The 21,983-nt window shown below is 43.0% G+C and overlaps 1 protein-coding gene across 2 annotated transcripts in view; it reads left to right on the forward strand.

Annotated features, from left to right (window-relative positions):
* The window catches only part of AKAP6 (A-kinase anchoring protein 6), a 460,428-nt gene extending 438,667 nt beyond the window's left edge, over positions 1 to 21,761 (forward strand). For both annotated transcript variants that reach the window (XM_075329663.1, XM_075329664.1), the window contains exons 12-14: positions 9,657 to 9,869; positions 11,939 to 14,746; positions 20,099 to 21,761. In XM_075329663.1, coding sequence (XP_075185778.1) covers positions 9,657 to 9,869; positions 11,939 to 14,746; positions 20,099 to 20,137 — 3,060 coding nt within the window. In that variant the 3' untranslated portion in view covers positions 20,138 to 21,761. The remainder of the gene's footprint in view (positions 1 to 9,656; positions 9,870 to 11,938; positions 14,747 to 20,098) is intronic.
* The last annotated feature ends 222 nt before the right edge of the window (positions 21,762 to 21,983 follow it).

Raw genomic sequence — 21,983 nt, forward strand, 5'->3', positions numbered from 1 at the left:
TATGCTGCGGAGATGAGTGTTCTTTGCAGGTAGAATAAAACTAAAGTCCACAGCAGCCTGAACCCAAATCGTGGGCATGGGCAGCTGCGTTCTCCCGTGCACAACTCTCACATCTCTGCAGGAAGGCTGACACTGTGTACTAGACGCCGTGTCGCTGGATCATGGCCACATAGCCTAAAGGCTACTTTACACGCTGCGATATCGGTCCCGATATCGCTAGTGTGGGTACCCGCCCCCATCTGTTGTGCGACACGGGCAAATCGCTGCCCGTGCCGCACAACATCGCGCAGACGCATCACACATACTTACCTGCCCGGCGACGTCGCTGTGACCGGCGAACCGCCTCCTTTCTAAGGGGGCGGTCCGTGTGGCATCACAGTGACGTCACTGAGCGGCCGCCCAATAGAAGCGGAGGGGCGGAGATGAGTGGCCGGAACATCCCGCCCACCTTCTTCCTTCCTCATAGCGGCCGGGAGGCAGGTAAGGAGAGGTTCCTCGTTCCTGCGGCGTCACACATAGCGATGTGTGCTGCCGCAGGAGCGACGAACTACATCGTTACTGCTGCAGTAACGATAATCGAGAATGGACCCCCATGTCACCGATGAGCGATTTTGCACGTTTTTGCAACGATGCAAAATCGCTCATCGGTGTCACACGCAGCAACATCGCTAATGCGGCCGGATGTGCGTCACCAATTCCGTGACCCTAACGACTCCGCATTAGCGATGTCGCAGCGTGTAAAGCCCCCTTAACAGTGAGAAATTTGTTGCTACAGCAACATTTTTGTGAAGTACCTGTGGATTCAAAATGCTTACTATACTCCTGAATAAAATCCTTGAGGGGTCCAGTTTCCAAAATGAGGTCACTTGTGGGGGGTTTCTGATGTATAGGTACCCAAGGGGCCCTGCTAATGTGACATGGTGCGCGCAATTTACTTCAACTTTTCCAAAATTCAAATGGTGCTCCTTCCATTCCAAGCCCTCCCATTTATCCAAACAAATGTTTTTGGCCACATGTGGGGTATCCCTGCGCTCACAAGAAATTAGATAACAACCTGTGGGGTACACGTTTTGTTGTTGCCTCTTGAAAAAGTGAAAAATGTGTCGCTAAATCAACATTTTTGTGAAAAAAATGAAAATTTCAATATGGCAACCTAAGCTTATCAAATTCTGTGAAGTATTCGTGGATTCAAAATGCTCAATATACACCTAGATTAAAGCCTTGAGGGGTCTTATTTCCAGAATGGGGTCACTTGTGGGGGACCTCCACTGCTTAGGCACCTCAGGGGCTCTCCTAATGCAACATGGCGTCCGCTATTGATTCCAGCCAATTTTGCAGTCAAACTGCACTCCTTCTCTTCTGAGCCCTGTAGTGTGCCCAAACAGTTGATTTCCACCACATACAAGATATCAACAAACTCAGGAGAAATTGCGCAATAAATTTCATGGTGATTTATTTCCTGTTACCCTTGTGAAAAAAAAAGCTACCTGGTTGAAGTAACAATTTTGTGGTAAAATTTTATTTTTTTATTTTCATGGCTCAACGTTATAAACTTCTGTAAAGCACCTGGAGGTTCAGGGTACTCACCAAACATCAAGATAAATTCCTTGAGGGGCCTAGTTTCCAATATGGGGTCACTTGTGGTGTTTTTTTGCTGTTTACGTACCTTAGGGGTCCTCCAAATGCGACATGGTGCCTGCAATCTTTTTCAGCCAAATTTCCTTTCCAAAATTCAAATATTGCTCCTTCCGTTCCAAGCCCTCCCATTTCTCCAAACAAAGGTTTCAGACCACAAGTGAGGTATCACCGCGCTCATAAAAAAGTGGGTAACAAACGTTGGGGTCAAATTTTTGGAATTACCTCTTGAAAAAGTGAAAAAATTGATGCTAAAGCAACATTTTTGAGAAAAAAATGAAAATTTTCAATGTGACAACGTAACGTTATCAAAATCTGTGAAGTACTTGTGGATCCAAAATGCTCACTATACCCCTAGATAGAAGCCTTAAGGGGTCTAGTTTCCAAAATGGTGTCACTTGTGAGGGGTTTCTGCTGTTTAGGTACCTTAGCGGACATGTAAATGCAACATGGTGCCCGCAATCTATTTCAGCCAAATTTGCATTCCAAAATTCAAATATTGCTCCTTCTGTTCCAAGCCCTCCCATTTGTCCAAACAAAGGTTTCTGACCACATGTGGGGTATTGGCGCGCTCATAAGAAAGTGGGGAACAAGTTTTGGGGTTCATTTTGTTGTGTTATTTCTTCTAAAAGTGAATAAATTTGGGGTAGAGCAACATTTTAGGTAAAATTTTATTTTTTGCTTTTTTTCATTCCACTTTGCTTTAGTTCCTGTGAAGCACCTGAAGGGTTAATAAACTTCTTGGATGTGGTTTTGAGTACTTTGAGGGGTGCTGTTTTGAGAATGGTGTCACTTTTAGGTATTTTCTGTCACTTAGGCCTCTCAAAGTCACTTCAAATGTGATGTGGTCCCTAAAAAAATGGTTTTGTGAATTTTGTTGAAAAAATGGGAAATTGCAGATGAACTTTGACCCCTTCTAACTTCCTAACCCCAAAACATTTTGTTTCAGAAATTGCGCTAATGTAAAGTAGACATGTGGGAAATGTTATTTATTAACTGTTTTGTGTGACATAACTCTCTGGGTTAAGGGCATAAAAATTAAAAGTTTGAAAATTGCAAAATTTTCAAAATTTTCATCAAATTTCCGATTTTTTCACAAATAAAAGCAAAAAATATCGTTCTAAATTTATAACTATCATGAAGTACAATATGTCACGAAAAAACAATGTCAGAATCACCGGGATCCGTTGAAGCGTTCCAGAGTTATGACCTCATAAAGTGACACTGGTCAGAATTGCAAAAAATGGCCTGGGCATTAAGGACAAAACTGGCTTCGTCCTTAAGGGGTTAAATGCCAGCCATCTGGGTATGTCAAAGTGGAATTCACTATTATACATCATCTCTTCTTTATGGCTCATTGAAAGGGTCCAGAGCAAGAGACCACTTCTATGCTGGCAATATGTTTTATAGAGGCATATGGATATGGACAGGGATTGTTTTCTTGAGGTGATCCCTTTAAAGGCTATCACACTTTTATCTAAGGAACTGAAAGAAAAACATACAAAAGTTGAAGATAAGGAAAATTAAATGAGAAAAACAATGACATTCACACTGTCGTTTTCATTACTTTTTTTTCTTATGGCGAAATCAAAGGATGAAATTATTTCCTACAAATCCCTATTTTAGCCTCTTATATGCTGGAAAGTAGACTCTGAAAACTGCAAATTTAGCATACTGCTAAGCATTCTCGTGAAGAATGAGTGAAATTCTAGATTTTCCATTAATTACTTGTACCCACTTCTCACCTACCTGGTCTAACAGACTGTTAAGAAGATCAGTCATTGTTCTATATGATCTAGCTTGACTTAGGGCATCTTACCATATACAACCTTTCACATACTTTCTACTGAGTTAGATGACAGCACCAATAGCTTCTGAAATGGACTATAGACTAGGTATCATGCCAGCATGTTGCATGCCTTCTCGGCGCCACTCTGCTCAGTGCATTTGTGGCCCCCCTGAGGCTTAGTTGCCACAGGGTATTGCATCTCACTTAAGGTTCAGTACTCATCCCGGATAAGGAAGAGGATAACCATTGGTTTTCACTTACACAACACACACAGCTCAGGTGCTTTACCGCTGGAACTGGACTAATGGTGGTCACCATAACAACGGGTTTTTCCCAGCCATCAGTGAGTCATCAGGAAGGTGGGGGCAGCATGAGGGAAGTGAGAGAACACACAGTTTTCACCTCAGAATAGTCTGAGACACAGAAGAAGTAGGGTCACTGAGTGGTGTGCTGCAGAGTGAACAACCGTGAGGAGTGCTTCAGAGCTCTCCCGGGACCGACTGAAAGAGTGCCAGAACATCAGGGACTCACAGGACCACGGCGACTGAAGGGCATGCTTTAGAGCTCCTTCAGTTAGGACCGGGCAGACTGGAAGAAACAGGAGTTTACTGGGTGAGCTGGAGAGACAAAGGAGCAACATGGTAGCCGAGGAGTGAGCCTAACAGCCCCTTCGGGACAGTGCAGTTAGGATGCAGATCTTTAGGGTGACGTACACTCCACGTTGCGCCATCAGATTCTGCAGGGAAGGGGGATTTCATGTCCCATTGCCCACCACAAAGGTCCTGGTGCACAGTTGCACATAGGATCAGGAGTCAAGACCACGGTCGGCTCAACATCTGATTCGCCCTGCCTGCGGACGGGACCTAAACCCAAGGACACTGGGGTGCCTAAGTAGCTTCACGCCACAGGGATCCACACTACAGAGCGCAAGGAAGGAAGGTCTCACAGCTTCACAACACCAGTGGTGGCCTCTGAATCATTCGGGATCGGCTGGGGCCCATCGCGGTGGAAATCGGCACTCAAAGAGTGATGACCTGACAGTGAGTAAAAATAACTTTGTACGCAGTCCTGGTGTCGTTCCGTCATTGCCGTCGCCCCGCGCTCCGGCGCCAATAACCGCTAACCCCCACCATCATCCTCCCTGGGGCCGAACTCTACCTGTGGGGAGCTGGACCATCTGAGCTGCATTACCATTCGCCCCAGGAGAGAGTAACAACATATCGCAGCAGCGGCTGATCGTTGGCCGCATACCATGGGTGGCGCTGCAAAGCAAACCCCCATCATCCCCCATACCAATCACCTTGCACCCTTTTATTGACACCGACTGGGCCATGAAGCTGGGTCAGGCCATTTACAGCAACCTCAAATATCACTGGTCCGGTGACTAGTAGCCTTGAGGCCCCCGTGGGCGCGTCACATTCGCCATTCTTTTTGTCCAGCATCAAACCATCCTCTTGTCCTGCCTTGTGCTCACTGCCAGCTTCGCTCCTAGAGAATCTCCACCTGGCTATAGGGAAACATGGCCAGTCTCTTTAAGAATGTGTGGCTGCCCGACCTGGTGGAGGAAATCAGAGGGTGGTGTATGGATGGGAGCCTTTGTTGCTGACTTCCCCACCAAAAGGGCAAAGATTATTGAGATGCTGGCATACTGCCCTGAGAAGTGAACAAGAATGATTGGATGCCTATCTCGTCTGGCCACTCCATCAACTGTGACCCTTACCAGAATCCAGCAGTTTTCTGGCGTTAATTAAGAAGGGGGAGGAATGTGACGATTCAGCGTTTGGCCACTCGTGGGGAGTGAACTGTTCTTACTTAGGCCATATGTATATGTTTTTTGTTTGTAAAATCAAGATAACTTAACCATTGTCTCTTGTCAGACTGATTGGAGCCCTATTATTTGTAAATGTGTATTCCCTCAACCCCTTTGACTACATAGTTCAGAGGAAAATTATGCAGTCGGATTGAACTTGCGACCAATGAGAGACCAGCCATCTCCACCAATTCTGTAAGAGAACTAAGTGATGTAAAAAGGCCTTGCTTCTGTCACCAGTGATAGATTCTACATAACCACAGCCGAGTTGCTTTGGTTCCAGCTTGGGAAATCACAGAACTACTTCATTTGGGATATTCTATATAACCTCAGCCAAGGAACTATGGTTTTAGCAGTGGGAAATCGCAAAACTGTTTCACTTGAGGTATTCTACATAACCTCAGCCGAGGTGCTATAGTTCCAGGGGAAGTTTCATAGAACTGCTTCATTGCTTAACACTGAGCCCACAAATTTGCTTGGATAACTCAGGTTTGGGCAACTCGAATGACATCAGTCAAACTAAAAACCTTGTCACCACCCTCCAGGTTTGATGTCCACACCAGGGGGCGGAGCCAGGTGGTTGGCTCCGCCCACCGAGGAGTTCACAGGCCTGGAGGCGGGAAAACACAGACGCAAGTTCAAGTTGTAGGGCAGAGTAATTTTGACAGTGAAGGGGAGAGGTTGCGTTCAAGGGCAGTCCTGTGCCCAGGCCTGCCAACAGACTACTCCGGTGGCTGGGTCGGAGCCCAGTCACCATTGGCAAGGAGGCAGACGGTGGTGGCCACCTGCAGGAGCTGGGATTACAGCCGGTGGAACCGTAGGGACCGGGGGGTCGGGCGGTGGCCCGCCGGTACCGAACCGGGGAACCGATTGGAAACCAGAGCACCAGGAGGGGTACTCAGACCCAGACAAAGCCCTGAACCGACAGGGCCGAGTCAAATCAACTGATTGCGGACTGGACCTTAGGACCTATCCCACACAAGACCCGTTAGAAGACAACAGCCCAACCATACAGGGTAAAGCCACCGCCAAGGCATAGAGACCCAAAGGGCCAGTGTCTGCGGGCAAACAGGCTCCTACAGCATATACAAGTCGGGGAGCGGACTACCGGTGTCTAGGCATAGGAGTCAAACATTTACACACAGAGGTGCAGGAGAAAGGTGGAAACCACCGACCTATTCTGGGAGAAGCTGCAGCCACCTGCGGGCCCCATTCATCACTCCGTTTGGTTTACCAGAGACTCCAGTGTGTTGTGTCAGAGTGAGTACAACAGTGCCATCAGGCACTGCACCGTGCTGCACCGCAACACTTCACCCTGCACCCCAGCCCTCGCCAACCGGGCCCCGGGACCAACATCCCCTACCCGCGGAGGGGTCAACACCTAGCTGCGCCTTTACACCGCTCCCAGGAGCCCCCATACCTTCACCGCAGCGGTGGTGTCTACAATCACCACAACCCGTGGGTGGCGTCACAAACTTACAATCCAAGCCAAACAACCGCTGCCCCGGCCATGGAACTCCTCACCCAAGTCCCCGCGTGTAGCGCCAACTCCCTTGCAGAGCGACGTGACCCCCGGGTCCGTGAGAGGCTCGAGCCACCACCCGCAGTATGAGCACGGATCCGAGCGGCTCGGCGGTTGTAGCCGAGCCCGCGGGGCAGTACACCTGCCAAAAGCAGGATGCTGCTGACTGGGATAGTTGGCCCTGGAAGCTCTGAAATCAGACTAATCCCTTTCAGGCTCGTGGAAGGGTCACTCAATCGCTTGTAACATCTTGTGTTCTTGCTGGGAATGTACAATATGTTTTTGCCTGTTGGGGAACCAATAAAGACTTACCAGTGTGTGGTTCACTCACTCTGCATTGTCTGAGAAGTGTTTTGCCCACGAAGAAAGAGTGCAAGTGTTCAATGGGATGAACCCTGGTCCATGTGGTTTCTCTGAAGTCAGCCAGGCCCGCAGATGAGAGCATGCACTGACCCTTGTGTCTCCACACAGCTTGTCCTCATCATTAGAGGCTGTAATAAACACCCAGTAGACTGTTAGTCACGCCACTCCAGGGTTAGCCCTGCCAGTGACACAGTGGGTCCACACTCACCAGCGTTACACTGACAGCCTGAAATATAGAGCAGCCTGAGCCAGAATAACAACAATGTAAGTAAATGGTTACTCCTACGAATAACCTATAAATAGAGGAGACTGATCCAGAGTATACAAGATCAATAATCTTTATTACACCATAATTCACAATAAGAAACACTATAAAAAAAGCATTAAAACATGGATGAGTGATACAGAAAAGAAAGTCCAGTTGTGTATCTAGTTAGCCTGATATCAATCCACTCATAAATTGCAAGTGCATATAAAGCCCAAATGTAATTCATTAATAGACTGATCAAAAAAACATAAAATGTAAAGCGCTGTGGTCCGTAAGTCATAATAATAAAAATACAGAAATCCTCTTTTACTGAAGGTAATCCAAATAGTAGGACCTGTATATTCATAGACAGAAAGTAAAAAATCAACATAGAGTAAGAAAGGTAAAGTCACAGAGAGCACAAACCTGGATCAGCCCAACACGTGTTTCGCGTAAGCTTCTCCTCAGTTATGGTGGTCAGGAAACATGAAATGTAGAATACCGTACTGCAAAGTAGGTAGGTAAATAAGGACAGAGGAGAGATCCAATCTATGAAGATGCCTGGAATTGCTTCTTAAGCAAAAAAAGAATTCTAGAATTGAGGCACTACGAAATACTGACGGTTACTAAGATATGATATTTCTTGAGCCCTAATTTTACTACTTGTAATACATATACACTACAGTTCAAACGTTTGGGGTCACCCAGACAATTTTGTCTTTTCCATGAAAAATCATACTTTTATTTATCAAATGAGTTTGCATAATGAATAGAAAATATCGAGGTGAGACATAATGATTTTTACTTGAAATAATATTTTTTTCCTTCACACTTTGCTTCCATCACAGAATGCTCTTTTTGCAGCAATTCCAGCTTTGCAGACCTTTGGCACTCTAGCTGTTAATTTGCGGAGGTAATCTGGAGATATTTCACCCCATGCTTCCAGAAGCTCGTTCCACAAGTTGGATTGGCTTGATGGGCACCTGAGTACCATATGGTCAAGCTGCTCCCACAACAGCTCAATAGGGTTGAGATCTGGTGACTGGGCTGGCCACTCCATTACAGATAGAATACCAGCTGCCTGCTTCTTCCCTAAATAGTTCATGCATAGTTTGGAGGTGTGATTTGGGTCATTGTCCTGTTGTAGGATGAAATTGACTCCAATCAAGTGCTGTCCACAGGGTATGGCATGGCGTTGCAAAATGGAGTGATAAGCCTTCCTTATTAAAAATCCCTTTTACCTTGTACACATCTCCCATTTTACCAGCACCAAAGCAATCCCAGACCATCACATTACCTCCACCATGCTTGACAGATGGCGTCAGGCACTCTTCGAGCATCTATTCAGTTGTTCTGAGTCTCACAAATGTTCTTGTGTGTGATCCAAACACCTCAAACTTCGATTCGTCTGTCCATAACACTTTTTTACAATCTTCCTCTGTCCAATGTCTGTGTTCTTTTGCCCATAATAATCTTTTCCTTTTATTAGCCAGTCTTAGATATGGCTTTTTCTTTGCCACTCTGCCCTGAAGGTCAGCATCCCGATGTCGCCTCTTTACTGCAGACAGTGACACTGGTGTTTTGCGGGTACTATTTAAAGAAGCTTCCAGTTGAGGACCTGTGAGGCGTCGATTTCTCAAACTAGGGACTCTAATGTTCTTGTCTTGTTGCTCAGTTGTACAGCGCGGCCTCCCACTTCTCTTTCTACTCTGGTTAGAGTCTTTTTGTGCTCTCCTCTGAAGGGAGTAGTACACACCGTTGTAGGAAATTTTCAGTTTCTTGGCAATTTCTCACATGGAATGTCCTTCATTTCTAAGAACAAGAATAAACTGTCGAATTTCACATGAAAGTTCTCTTTTTCTGGCCATTTTGAGAGTTTAATGGAACCAACAAATGCTCCAGATTCTCAACTAGCTCAAAGGAAGGTCAGTTTTATAGCTTCTCTAATCAGCAAAACTGTTTTCAGCTGTGCTAACATACTTGCACAAGGGTTTTCAAGGGATTTCTAAATATCCATTAACCTTCTAACACAGTTAGTAAACACAATGTACCATCAGAATATTGGACTTATGGTTGTTGTAAATGGGCCTCTACACACCTATGTAGATATTGCATTCAAAACCAGGCATTTGCATCTAGATGTATAGAGTGTATTTCTGTTTAATTTAATGTTAGCTTCATTGAAAAAAAACCTGTGCTTTTCTTTCAAAAATAAGGAAATATTCTAAGTGACCCCAAACTTATCAACTGTAGTGTATATATATTTATCTGTTGTTTTTTTTTCCTATAGAGTCTGTGCTCTGAGCTCAGGCTGCGGAGACGCGGTGTGTCATCCATCCTGCGTTTATGCCATCATCTTCTAAACCTCCAGGACCAGGTTCCACAACACGATGCCCCCAACCTGCAGCTTCTTAGTGTCAATTTGGAAAGGAGATGGGAAGCCATTGTGATGCAGAGCACACAATGGCAGAGGCGCCTTCAGAGAGAACTGGGTGAAGAGCAGGTGAGTTTATCAATGAAGAGGCGTATTGTGAGCTCAGAGCAGGTATGAGATGACAGCGGGCTATTCGTAGGCAGGCTGCTGCTATAAGGTATTGGAACTTACCTCCCGTAACATCACATTTAATCACGACAGATGTGAGAGACTATTCATACATTTCTAAATTGCACATCTCAGATGTAACCATTCTGCAGATACATGGCTAAGATGTGGTATTAGTTTGCATTGGAGCTATGAAACCAATATCGTCAGATATTTTACATCCCAACTTTTCACAGCTTCTTTATTATTTTAGATGTATTAGAAAATAAAATTATTTCAAAAGGGAGATTTGGATTGACAATAAGGAGAAAAATGCGGTTCCTCTGTGGTGCCTGAATTGACGAAAGGGACTCCAAATGGACCAGAGACTATGGCTTTGTCCTGAGGAAGAGGCTAGATTGCCTTGAAACGTGTAGATTAATAAACCATATTTCTATCTAAGTCATTTAAGTCTTTTTTGTCAATTGGGGCAGCTCAGAGGAACTGCATTTTTCTCCTCATCGTTTCCTATATCGGTTCGGTATGGATCTGCAGCAGCCTGCTACATACGCATCAGTAGTTGTGTCACATACAACTAACCCAGTGAGGCGATAATACGCCTATTTCAACCAGTTAAGACCCTATTGTGCTTGTTTTTCTTCCTTAGTTTCTCTTGGATTGACAATGGCATTTTTATTTAATTTATTTTTTTACTTAATATGTTTTATTTATTTATTCATCCATTTTATTTTAGATTTATTGTACACATTGTGCGCACTCATACGGTTATAAATGACTTTTGGGAGCATTTAAATTTTTATTTTTATCTTATTTTCCTTGTAACTGAGGCTGGTAAATTAGCCCCAGTTACAATGAAGATGGAGCCTGCTGGCTGCATAGCAGAGCTTTTTGAATTTCCTATGACCCGGTTGCTCCTGTTCCTTCCCTACATGCAGAAACCACATGACCACTGTGTATGGAGTAAGGAGCTCACTCCATGCTTCCTATCACTGTATACATAGCATTTGTTTAGAGCGGTGTATATACTGATGGAGAATGCACAGATGGTAATAAAACATCTGTGTCCTTTCTGTGAGGAGTCTGGCTGTGTCTGACAGCCAGCTCCCCGCTCCCACAGTTACATTGACCGCCCGGATGTTTGAGGTCTATGACCATTACAGAAGCAATTAAGAGGTTTCCCTTTTTTTTAAGTTAGAATAAGGTATAACAGTCATTCGCTGTACTTACTGGCATTATGGCTTTACTCCTTGTAATTATGTTAGTGGAATGATACATGACTGCTGCAGCCACTGATTAGCTGCAGTGGTCACAAGCTACCAGATTATTAAAGCTGGGGCCACTTGAGTGTATGGCATCTGATGCGAGTGCATCGGATGTGATCTGCTAACGATCCTCGTCTGCCACTGTGCTGCTAGTGTGAGCTGAGTGTCATATGACTGCGATCCAATCATGCGATCGGATCACAAGCTGCTGAGGAGAGGGGGGGCTGCGGAGGAGAAGGAGGGATTAATCTCCCTATCTCCTCCATTGCCAGCTGATGCGATTATCGCACTGCACTCCAGTGTCATCCGAGTGCCGTGCGATGTTTCACTCACACCCATAGACTTGTGTGGGTGTAACCGAATATGGATCGGCATGCTGCGACTGTTTTCTCAGTCTGATTAGGGCTCAGAAAATAATGCAGATGGGAACGGCCCAATAGAGTAACATAGGTCCAAGTGGAATGCGATTTTTTTATCACATTCCACTCGGGCCATTTTATTCACCATGTGTCCTAGGCCTATAAAGAGAGGGCCTGGTAGAACATCAGTGCTGGATCAGCTGATGATTAGACACATTTTGCCATGGTTCATGTGGTCACAAAGTGTATGATAGTCCCAATGACAATTGATTGTACAGACTTTATTTCTGAAAGAGCATCACTGTTAAAGGTAACACAGCAAATGTGGATGTGGAAATAGGTGCATGTGATATCTGTGTAACACTTGCCATGTAAACATTATTCTAATTTTGTAATTCTGATGTTTTAGGAAATGGATCTACTGGTGGACCCTGATTGGGTTGACTTAAGTAGTGCACCTGGTGAGGAAGCTTTAGAATGGGATGAGACTGATATCACAACTGAGGCCATAGACGATGATCAGGATGGAGAACAGATGAAGGCAGAGATATTAATTTCAGGTGGAAGACATTACACAGAACAAGGTGTTTCAGATCAAGTTCAACAGGAAAGTCCTCTCCAAACCCCAGCTGTGTATCAAGTCTACAGTGTGCATGATATGGAGATTTTCAGAACAACAATAGATCCTTCCCCGAACGAAACTTCAAAGAAATCTAGCACCCTAATGCCCCTCCCTCTTTCTCTTCTTCAAGGATTTCCATTTTTATCTTTGCCAGATTTGGCTAATGGATCTTCTGAAACTTGTCATTTTCGTCCCAAAAAACATCAGAAAGATTCCTGTGGACTTTCCGAGAGTGAGAGTGGAATTGCAAGTGGAGAAGGTGTGACTGCTGCCAATTCAGAAAGCTGTTTATCCTTTGATGGAGAAACACCACAAGGGTGCTTGGTTCAAAATGTGGATGTTGGGCAAATTGGAGATAAAGAAATTGGGCATACACAGTATTACAGAGCAAAGCCACAAAGCCAGCTTTCATTTATTGATCCTTCACAATTACAAGCTGAGAAAAACAAATTTGTGATGGTGGAAAAGACTCAGAGACTAATGCCTAGTTTTTGTCTCCAAAGAATTCCAGGCCAGATTGGTACAAACAGAACAATGCTTACAGCCAGCTCAGAAGACCATAGCCCAGAAGATGCAGTTGAGGATCTTATTGAAGTTCTAAGTCCAGAAAATACTCCTCCCAATTCATCCTCACTGGAATCACTTTCAGGTGCTGGTGAAATTTTAGAATCTGCAGTTCTCAGGCGTAGTGTGTCTCTCGAGAGCTGGCCAGCCTCATATAAGAGCAATGAAGACCTTTTTAGTCAGCAATGTTCAGCTGATGTTACCCCAGGAAGTGAGCCAGGAGAAGAATTGAGTAAGCGTACCTTAGACCTACTAAAAAGATTAGAAGACATAGAATGCCCATTAGAACAAAAAATGAAGCGTAGTCTTTCCGATGACCTAACTCTAAGGAGTGTTTCTCGTAAAGCATCACTTACTTGTCTTCACTCCCCACATGACAAAGAATCATCAGGTAATGAAGACGTTGGTTCTGAGTTGACAGAACTAAGTAGTAGTGAGGAACTTTCACTAAGATCTGAAGATTTGGTTATGCTAAAAGGCCGACTAGGTTTGCTCAATTCCAATGCCTCTTTCCGCAAGCACTTGAGTCGTTCCCTGGGAGGAGAGGAAAGTGAAGCCAATCTGAGCATGATCGTTAACGTATCATGTACCTCAGCCTGTACTGATGAAGAAGATGATAGTGATTTATTGTCTAGTTCCACCCTAACGTTAACTGAAGAAGAGGAGGAAGAGGAACTTGAAGAGCCAAATTCTAGTTTGGGAAGTGAAGACGATGGTGGAGATGGCACAGGTCTGCCTTTAGGATCTGATTTTATTAGAAGGGAGCTACAAGCCTGGATTAGGCCTTCATTTTTCCTTCCAGGAGAGAGAAGAAAAATAAATAGACTTGTACAAGACATGTCTGGGACACTGAAATCTGAGAAGAGTTTACCGTTTTCAATGCAAAGACAGAAAGAGAGCAATGGAAATGTCAAAAGTACTAGTAAAATTTTGGAAAATGTAGGTGGTGAAGAGACGTTACTAAATTCAAATCAACTAGTAGATGATATGGAGAATGGAAATATTAATAATAGGGACATTAAAGTGAAAGACACTCTGACGAAAAGAATCATCCCTGAAAGAAAAATTAAATCTGGCCCATACCCATCAATATCAATTACCAAAACAGAAAAACTTCATCCTCCAAGCATGCCTGCATTGGCTTTCCACAAGCCCCGTGAGCTTGGACCATCTTCTAAAGTGAAGAGCAACTTACGAGTAACAAGTGATTCAGTTGCTGATGTAGACATGCTTGATAATAGTTTATTGCCACTTGAAAAAGATCCACCTTCTGCGTTTGTTCCTGGGTCTGCAGCTGATGGATCTTGTTCTTGTCATAGTGCTGCACATGAAAAGTCTAGCAGTCCTGATTGCTCTGTACAAGACTTTGTGAAGGAAATTCTGGATATGACATCTAATGCACTTCATGGGTCATCTCCAGAAGATGGCCAGAAGCAAGGGACTGGGGCGCAAATAAGAGAAAAAGTGCTGGAACATTCTCGCAAACAGCTTGAAAGAGGTGACTTCTACTCATATTTATCTCTTTCTTCTCATGACAGTGATTGTGGAGAGCTTAGTGGATCGACCAGGGCTGCAACACCACCAATGCCAGATGCGGGATCCACAGAAGATCAAATAGAAAGCATGTTTGAGGCATGTCCAGATGAAAACATTAAAGAACAGACAAGTGATGATGAGACTTTTGAACTTAAAGGTTCTTCTGAGCTGACATCCCCACAACCACTATTAAAAGCTTCGCCAGATACTGCTGTTGGGAGCTCTCAGAACAGACCCACAATCTCAGGGCAACAGTCCACCATCAATAGAGCTTCGGCCCGGAAATTTCAGGATCACTCAACTGCTGCTGCAAAAGGAACTAACAACAAGGTTCCATACAAGAAACTGCCTTCCACTAAAGAAGTTCGCTTTGAGCCTAAAGCCAAAAGTTCTGTAAAGCCTGCAGTCTCTAGCCTGCCTATACTGCACAAAAGGGTCAGAGATCAAAGGACAATGGCAACGGGTGCTGCAGGCCTTGGAACAGGGCATCAGAAGGTAGGCATAAACCTATGTGATTACCAAATCTGCTATTTTAGAAGTTATATTCCTAAGTTACAGCCAATAGTATGTTTTACTACTACCGTGTTTTTCCAAATATAAGACATTGTTTTATACTTTTTTTTGCCCCCCCCCCCCCAAAAAAAAGCACTAGGGCTTATTTTTGGAGTAGGTCTTATTCTTGGAGAAACATGGTTGGGGGTAAGATTCCCACCCAAGAAAGCAGAACTCCCGCCCTTCCCAGTAGACTCATACTTACCAGACATCGGACATCTGCGTGGCTCCCAGGTCCTCCCTGTGAGCTCCGGCGGGCCCTCTCAGCAGATATGCTGCGCGCCATCCTCCCCTGCTTCTGGCCAACACTCACATACATCAGATCACGCACACATACACACACAATGACCAATCAGATCGCAAACACACAATCACCGATCAGATTGCACACACACTTACTAGTCACTCACCACATCCAGTGGTAGTGAATGCCTCCGGCCGCAGGAAAAGATGGGAGGAAGTTTCACATCACAGGTCCTGTAAGCATTCCATCCGCAGCCGCAGGTCCTTGCGCTCCACCGCACTGCATCTCAGGATTCTGATGGCCAGAAGAAATCAGTATCGCTGGATGTGGTGAGTGTGTGTGTGTGTGATCTGATGGGTGATTGTGTGTGTGATCTGATGGGTGATTGTGTGTGTGATCTGATGTGTGTGGGTGTGCGAACCACTGCTGGGCCTCCCGCTTGGCGTCTGGTAAGTGTGATTGCGGGGTGTCCGCTGCCTGTAATACGTGTCCTGCAGCATCTTTAACTTTTTTATCTGCATGGACACTTCATTATTGACTAGGGCTTGTTTTCGGGGTAGGACTTATATTTAAGACTTGCTCCAAAAATGCTGAAAATCCCTATTTTTGGAGGAGGTCTTATTTGTGGAAAAACACGGTATTACAAAATGGATATCTCAAACTTATAGGTCATATCACACATATATAACTCTGCCGCAATCCACTAAAGCTGCAAATCACTGATAGAAAACAAAATACAGATTATTTGCTATTGGCTCCTACCCCCAACTTTCTTACTGTAATTAAGGATTAGCTCCTATGTTAGAATATACCATCTGCATATGTGACACAAAGATAAATGCTCGTTTAAATATCATCTAATGATAGACACAGTAAGTAAAGCAAAGCATGAATATGCAATTGCTCATTAGCAGTTATAATTAGAATAGCATTACGGTTGTTAACTGTACTGGCACAAAAAGTACCATTTATAAATAAGTTTAATGCCAAGAAAGTATATTTCTAGATACTTTCTATTATTTACCAAATAAATACAAAATCATTGATTCACCCAAATAAATAACATTTTTATTTAAAAGATGCCATGTGAGGAGGTGGTTTAAGGCCGAGGTCAGATAATGACAAATAATCCAGAAAACTAGTTCGATTTTCAGCTGGTGCCATTCATGTGTCAGTGTTCTACGTCCATGTGCTATCCATGTGTCAATGTTCTACATCGATATGACATCCATCTGTCAGTGTTCTACGTCCATGTGCCATCCATGTGTCAGTGTTCTACGTCCATGTGCCATCCATGTGTCAGTGTTCTACATCCATATGACATCCATGTGTCAGTGTTCTACATCCATATGACATCCATGTGTCAGTGTTCTACGTCCATGTGCCATCCATGTGTCAGTGTTCTACATCCATATGACATCCATGTGTCAGTGTTCTACATCCATATGACATCCATGTGTCAGTGTTCTACGTTCATGTGCCATCCATGTGTCAGTGTTCTACATCCATATGACATCCATGTGTCAGTGTTCTACATCCATATGACATCCGTGTGTCAGTGTTCTACGTCCATGTGCCATCCATGTGTCAGTGTTCTACATCCATATGACATCCATGTGTCAGTGTTCTACATCCATATGACATCCACGTGTCAGTGTTCTACGTCCATGTGCCATCCATGTGTCAGTGTTCTATGTTCATGTGCTATCCATGGATCCGAATTTTCGAGCACCTATAAACTTGAGTGGTCGCATCTTATATTGGTCAGTGTGCCGTTCAGAGTTTACTTGAACAACACACGTCGGTATAATACGCTCATATGATCTATCCTGACATCTTTACCACCTGACTAACGTTTTCCAAAAAAACTGGTGTAATCTGGTGTAAACCTATTACTAAACTGTATGTAAATGACCATCACAATTAATAAATGGCCAAACAAAACGGGACATTTTTGCTCACGGCACAGCAAATCACTGCATTTATTTCCTAAGCTGTTTTTGAAAAATTAAACTTCTATTTCCATAAATTCCCAATGGACAAGATTAACACCTTTTTACATTTATGCAAAAATATAGTATTGTGTTCTTACACATCTGTCAATTATTCCAAGGTATAGTTTTGACTGTAAAAAATAAATATGGTTTTGACAGTGAAAGTGACATATTATGAAAATTAGCTAATTTAATTGACCTAATCATAACTTTATTGAAAAGAAAAATTAGTTTATTTTTCCTACCGGTCGGGACAGTCCTAACTCTACCGGTTGGGACGGCCCTAACTCTACTGGTCGGGATAGCCCTAAAACTACCGGTCGGGACGGCACTCCCTATGTGACAGCAGACCTGTTTTTATGGTTGTGTGGACAGCCAGCTCTGAGTCCCGCTTTGCCCCCATCTATTTTGAGAGCTGCTGACACATAGTGAGGTGAACTACAAGAGTTAGGATCCTTCCCAGCTGGCTACATCTTATAATGGTGGGATGGTTTTGACTTAACTTTTTTTTATCAAATAGTGTCATCTAAGTACCCTATGTTATTTATATGTACTATTGCTACTTATTTAGAATTTGGCACATATTTTTCCTCCCATGAAACTTGTTGCAACAGAAAATCCACATCACTGTTCACGTGAGCCACATGTAAATTAACCCCATTAAGTCAGCTCTGGGTTTCCATATGAAAAATCTGTTGTGTGATCATAAAGTTTTTAAAGTTTAGAGGGTCTTTAAATTAGATTATTGTTATTTTTATGCACACAAAAGACTTAGTACATTTCATACACATGAATTCTTCAGGTTGGATATATAATTCATCCTCGGAATAGCTATATCACTCATTTTGAAAGTTTTAGTCCAGCAAAAACTGAAATCATACAGTCCAGGTTTATTAGTATGAGCTAACCTAAGGCTTTGTTCCCATAAACTTTTTCTGAGTTTTTGGTGTTGCAAAATTTCTGCACCTGGTATGTAAATTAGGTTCTTTGTGTTTTTTCATTGTGTTTTTGAGTGGATTTTTTACATGTCTTTTTATGGCATTTTTGACGTTGCGCTCTTTTAGTCCCTTTTTGGTGTGTCATGCTTTAAACCAAGCTGCTTTGGTTTTGAAACTTCCTGCTATTTGACTGTGACAAACCATTATTGATAAACTTATGTGTGAGTTACATGCATTTTTTATATTTTTCTTCCATCGGAAATGCACTAAATACGCATGTGTATATTTTTACTCGCAGATTTTTTGCATCTAATGCAAGTCTAAGGGAAAATCTATACAGAAAACTCAGTGTACCCGCAGGAGAAATTCACATGTGGATTTGAAAAATGCACCTCAAGTCAGATTATGCTGAGTAAAAAAAGAAGCACGGTGGGCAGGAGATTTGTTTGAATCCCATCCACTCTGCTGGAACTTTCCAATGCAGTGAAAATACTCAGCTTAAAAAACTCACCAAAAACTAAACGTGGGCACACAGCCTAACCTTTTCTCTGTCCCTCCTTCCTGCTGTGGCTAAAATATCACACTACTCAGTATAAGCTGCAGCTGTCAGACTTGGTGAAGGTATCAGCTGTCAGGTTCCCTTTAAGAAGGATGTTCCCTTTCACAGAATTAGTATATCGGAGAAATACAGACATATTCATTGCACAGTGATATATAGTTGAAACCAGAAGTCTCCATCCATGCTCTAAAAAGACACATCTGCAGGTTTTTCTCACTATCTGACATGAGGTCAGAATAAACCTTTCCTGTTTTAATTCAATTAGGAACTAAAATTATTGCCAAATACATTGACTTTGTTCTCGTTAAGTCACTGTGTAACCAGTTTGGCAGTATGCTTCGGGTCATTGTCCATTTGGAAGAACCATTTCTGCTCAAGCTTTAAGTTCCCTTGCTGATGTCTTGAGATGTTGCTTCACTATTGCCACATAATCTTTTTTCCTCATGATGCCCTCTATTTTGTGAAGTGCACCAGTCCCTCCTGCAGCAAAGCAACCCCACAACATGATGCTGCCACCCCCGTGTTTCACAGTTAGAATGATGTTCTTAGGCTTCAAAGATTCTCCATTTTTCCTCCATACGTAACGATGGTCATTATGGCCAAATAGTTAAATTTTAGTTTTGTCAGACCACAGTACGTCTTCAAAAATTAAGGTCTTTGTTCCCGTGTGCATTTGCAAACCTTAATCTGGCTTTTTTTATGTTTCTTTTGGAGTAATGGCTTCTTCCTGGCAGAGTGGTCTTCAGTCTATGTTGATACAGTTGATACAATATTCCTTTCAATGTGGGTAATGACACAATCTTACCAGCTTCTGCCAGCATCTTCACAGGGTCTTTTTCTTTTGTTCTTGGGTTGATATGCAGATGTCTAACCAAAGCGCGTTCATCTCTGGTACACAAAATCCATCTCCTTTCTGAGCGATATGATGGCTGGACATTCCCATCTTGTTTGTACTTGCATATAATTGTTTGTAGAGATGAATGAGGCATCTTCAGGTATCTGGAAATTACACCAAAGGATGAGTCAGACTTGTGCAAGTCCACAACTCTTTTCCTGGGATCTTGGCTGATTTCTTTTGATTTTTCCCATGATGCTACACAAAGAAGCAGTGTATTTCAGGTGTGCATTAAAATACATCCACAGGTGTGTCTCTAATTAACTCAAATGTTGCCAATAAACCTATTAGAAGCTTCCAAAGACATGACATCATCATTTGGGCTGTCCCATATTGTTTAAAGGCAAAGTACTTTTAGTGTATGAAATATTCTCTCTCTCATTATTATGGCATTTGGCAAATATAAAAAAAATTTGGTTCCTAATTGTAACAAAATGGGAAAGGTTTATTCTTGTTTCATGTCGGATAGTGAGAAAAACAATCATATGTGTCATTTTAGATAGTGGATGTAAACGTCTGATTTCAACTCTAGATATAAAAAATATATATATTTTAAAACCAAATTCTTATATCCAACGTATATGTGCATTATAAATGTTACTCTTTTGCATTTTGGGGTAAATGAAAAATGCAATGATATTTTTTTCTTTTTTTTTTTATTCCAGAGATCATTAAATGGATCCAAAACCAACAAGGAGCTGTAATAGCCTTCTCTTTGCTGGGGTGAATCATCTACAAAGGTGAAGGTGGCAGTGATGTGTGCTGCTCTCCTGTCTATGCTTCCTCTCGCACAGCACTTTGGGTTTTCATCCATTTGCTTTTTGTGAGAATTTAAGAACTTATAAACCCTTACACTGAGTGGGTATAAAACAGGGTATAGATAAGAATTTCCCTATGCCTGGCAATCAGTATCACCCTGGAGGACGAGCCTTGTGTTTTTTTGATAATAAAAAAGTCAAAAATGGCCTCAAATGTTGGCTCTTGGGAGCAAATGTAAAGATACAAGCTCAATTCGGTTTGGAGGCAGCGGATACAAATGTGCTATTGACAATGGATGCAGTAAAACGGATTGAGGAAATGTAATTACACGTGTCTCTGAGAAGGTAAAGTTTGTATGATCGGAACGCAGGTAAACAAGCATGTGAAGAAGAAAACCACATCTGGGAACTGAAAGTCAAAACTATAAGTGCAAAAGGGTTAAAAATGGTGGAAAATGCAGAGGTGAAGGTTGGAATAGGCAATATGGCAAGGTATGTGTTGGATTAACCCCTCGTGTGATTAGAGGGCGTCTTTGATGGCAGTATTCAGTCCCCATCCACAAAGACATTCATTCACTTTATTGATGACAATTAACACGTAGGAAGTAAAGCGCTCATAGGGACCTAATGGAAAATAAAACAATGTAACCACATAGTTATTATTCTGACCTAATATATCACCGTGTGCTAAGGTCTTTGCATTAAAGATTGAGTTGAGTGTATCAAATCTTTAGAATGCCAAATTAAGGAATTCTCTCATTTTACACTTTTTATTTTTTACGAAGAATGTTTGAATGTTCCACATGTTTTTAGTATCTTTAGCTCCAGCTCCCGGGACCCCATGATCCTGATAAGTTGCTTATTACCTGAGACACCCTATTATTGTAGGAATTTCTCACCGCCTGTATGCAGCACTCTTACTATGCACAGCGACTATAAGTTATATTAGAGAGGGTCACAAACAAAGACTTGCCTCAATGCATTTTGCTTCCATGACATAAGGACTTGAAGTGGCCATATGCCTTATATAGCTATCCACAGCTATGCATCCCCGCATCCCCAAATACATGTATGCCCCCTTACAGAGCGCAGGGGTCATCTATAGAGTAAGCGGCTACCTTGAAGGCTACCAATGTCCTGTATAGACACACAGATCCAGTATATTTAAGCCCAGCATGCCGGACCCTTCTATCTGCTGATATTTGGCAGTGATGCATCAGGAGGACCCATCCATATAAAACAAAATCAATGTTCTTTACTGACATCTATCAAATGAGGCCACTTTAAAGATGTTGCCACACTTTTAAATACTTTATTAATTGCCCAGGGCATAAAAATGAATACTGTTTGCCAGTTAGATGCTGTTAAAAAAAACCCATAACTTTAATAAAGAATTATTATGAAGTTGACTTCTATAGTACAGCCCCATCTGGAGTCCAATGCAGATAGCAGTGTGCATGTCCACCTAATGAATGAGCTGCTGGACGAGTGTGCTCAGTCATTCTCCTCACCACCAGGCCGCTGCTCAGTTATTCTCCCCACCACCAGGCCTCTGCTCAGTTATTCTCCCCACCACCAGGCCTCTGCTCAGTCATTCTCCTCACCACCAGGCCGCTGCTCAGTTATTCTCCCCACCACCAGGCCTCTGCTCAGTTATTCTCCCCACCACCAGGCCTCTGCTCAGTCATTCTCCCCACCACCAGGCCGCTGCTCAGTTATTCTCCCCACCACCAGGCCGCTGCTCAGTCATTCTCCTCACCACCAGGCCGCTGCTCAGTTATTCTCCCCACCA

The sequence above is a fragment of the Anomaloglossus baeobatrachus genome, chromosome 12, assembly GCF_048569485.1.
Source record: "Anomaloglossus baeobatrachus isolate aAnoBae1 chromosome 12, aAnoBae1.hap1, whole genome shotgun sequence".
NCBI lineage: Eukaryota > Metazoa > Chordata > Amphibia > Anura > Aromobatidae > Anomaloglossus > Anomaloglossus baeobatrachus.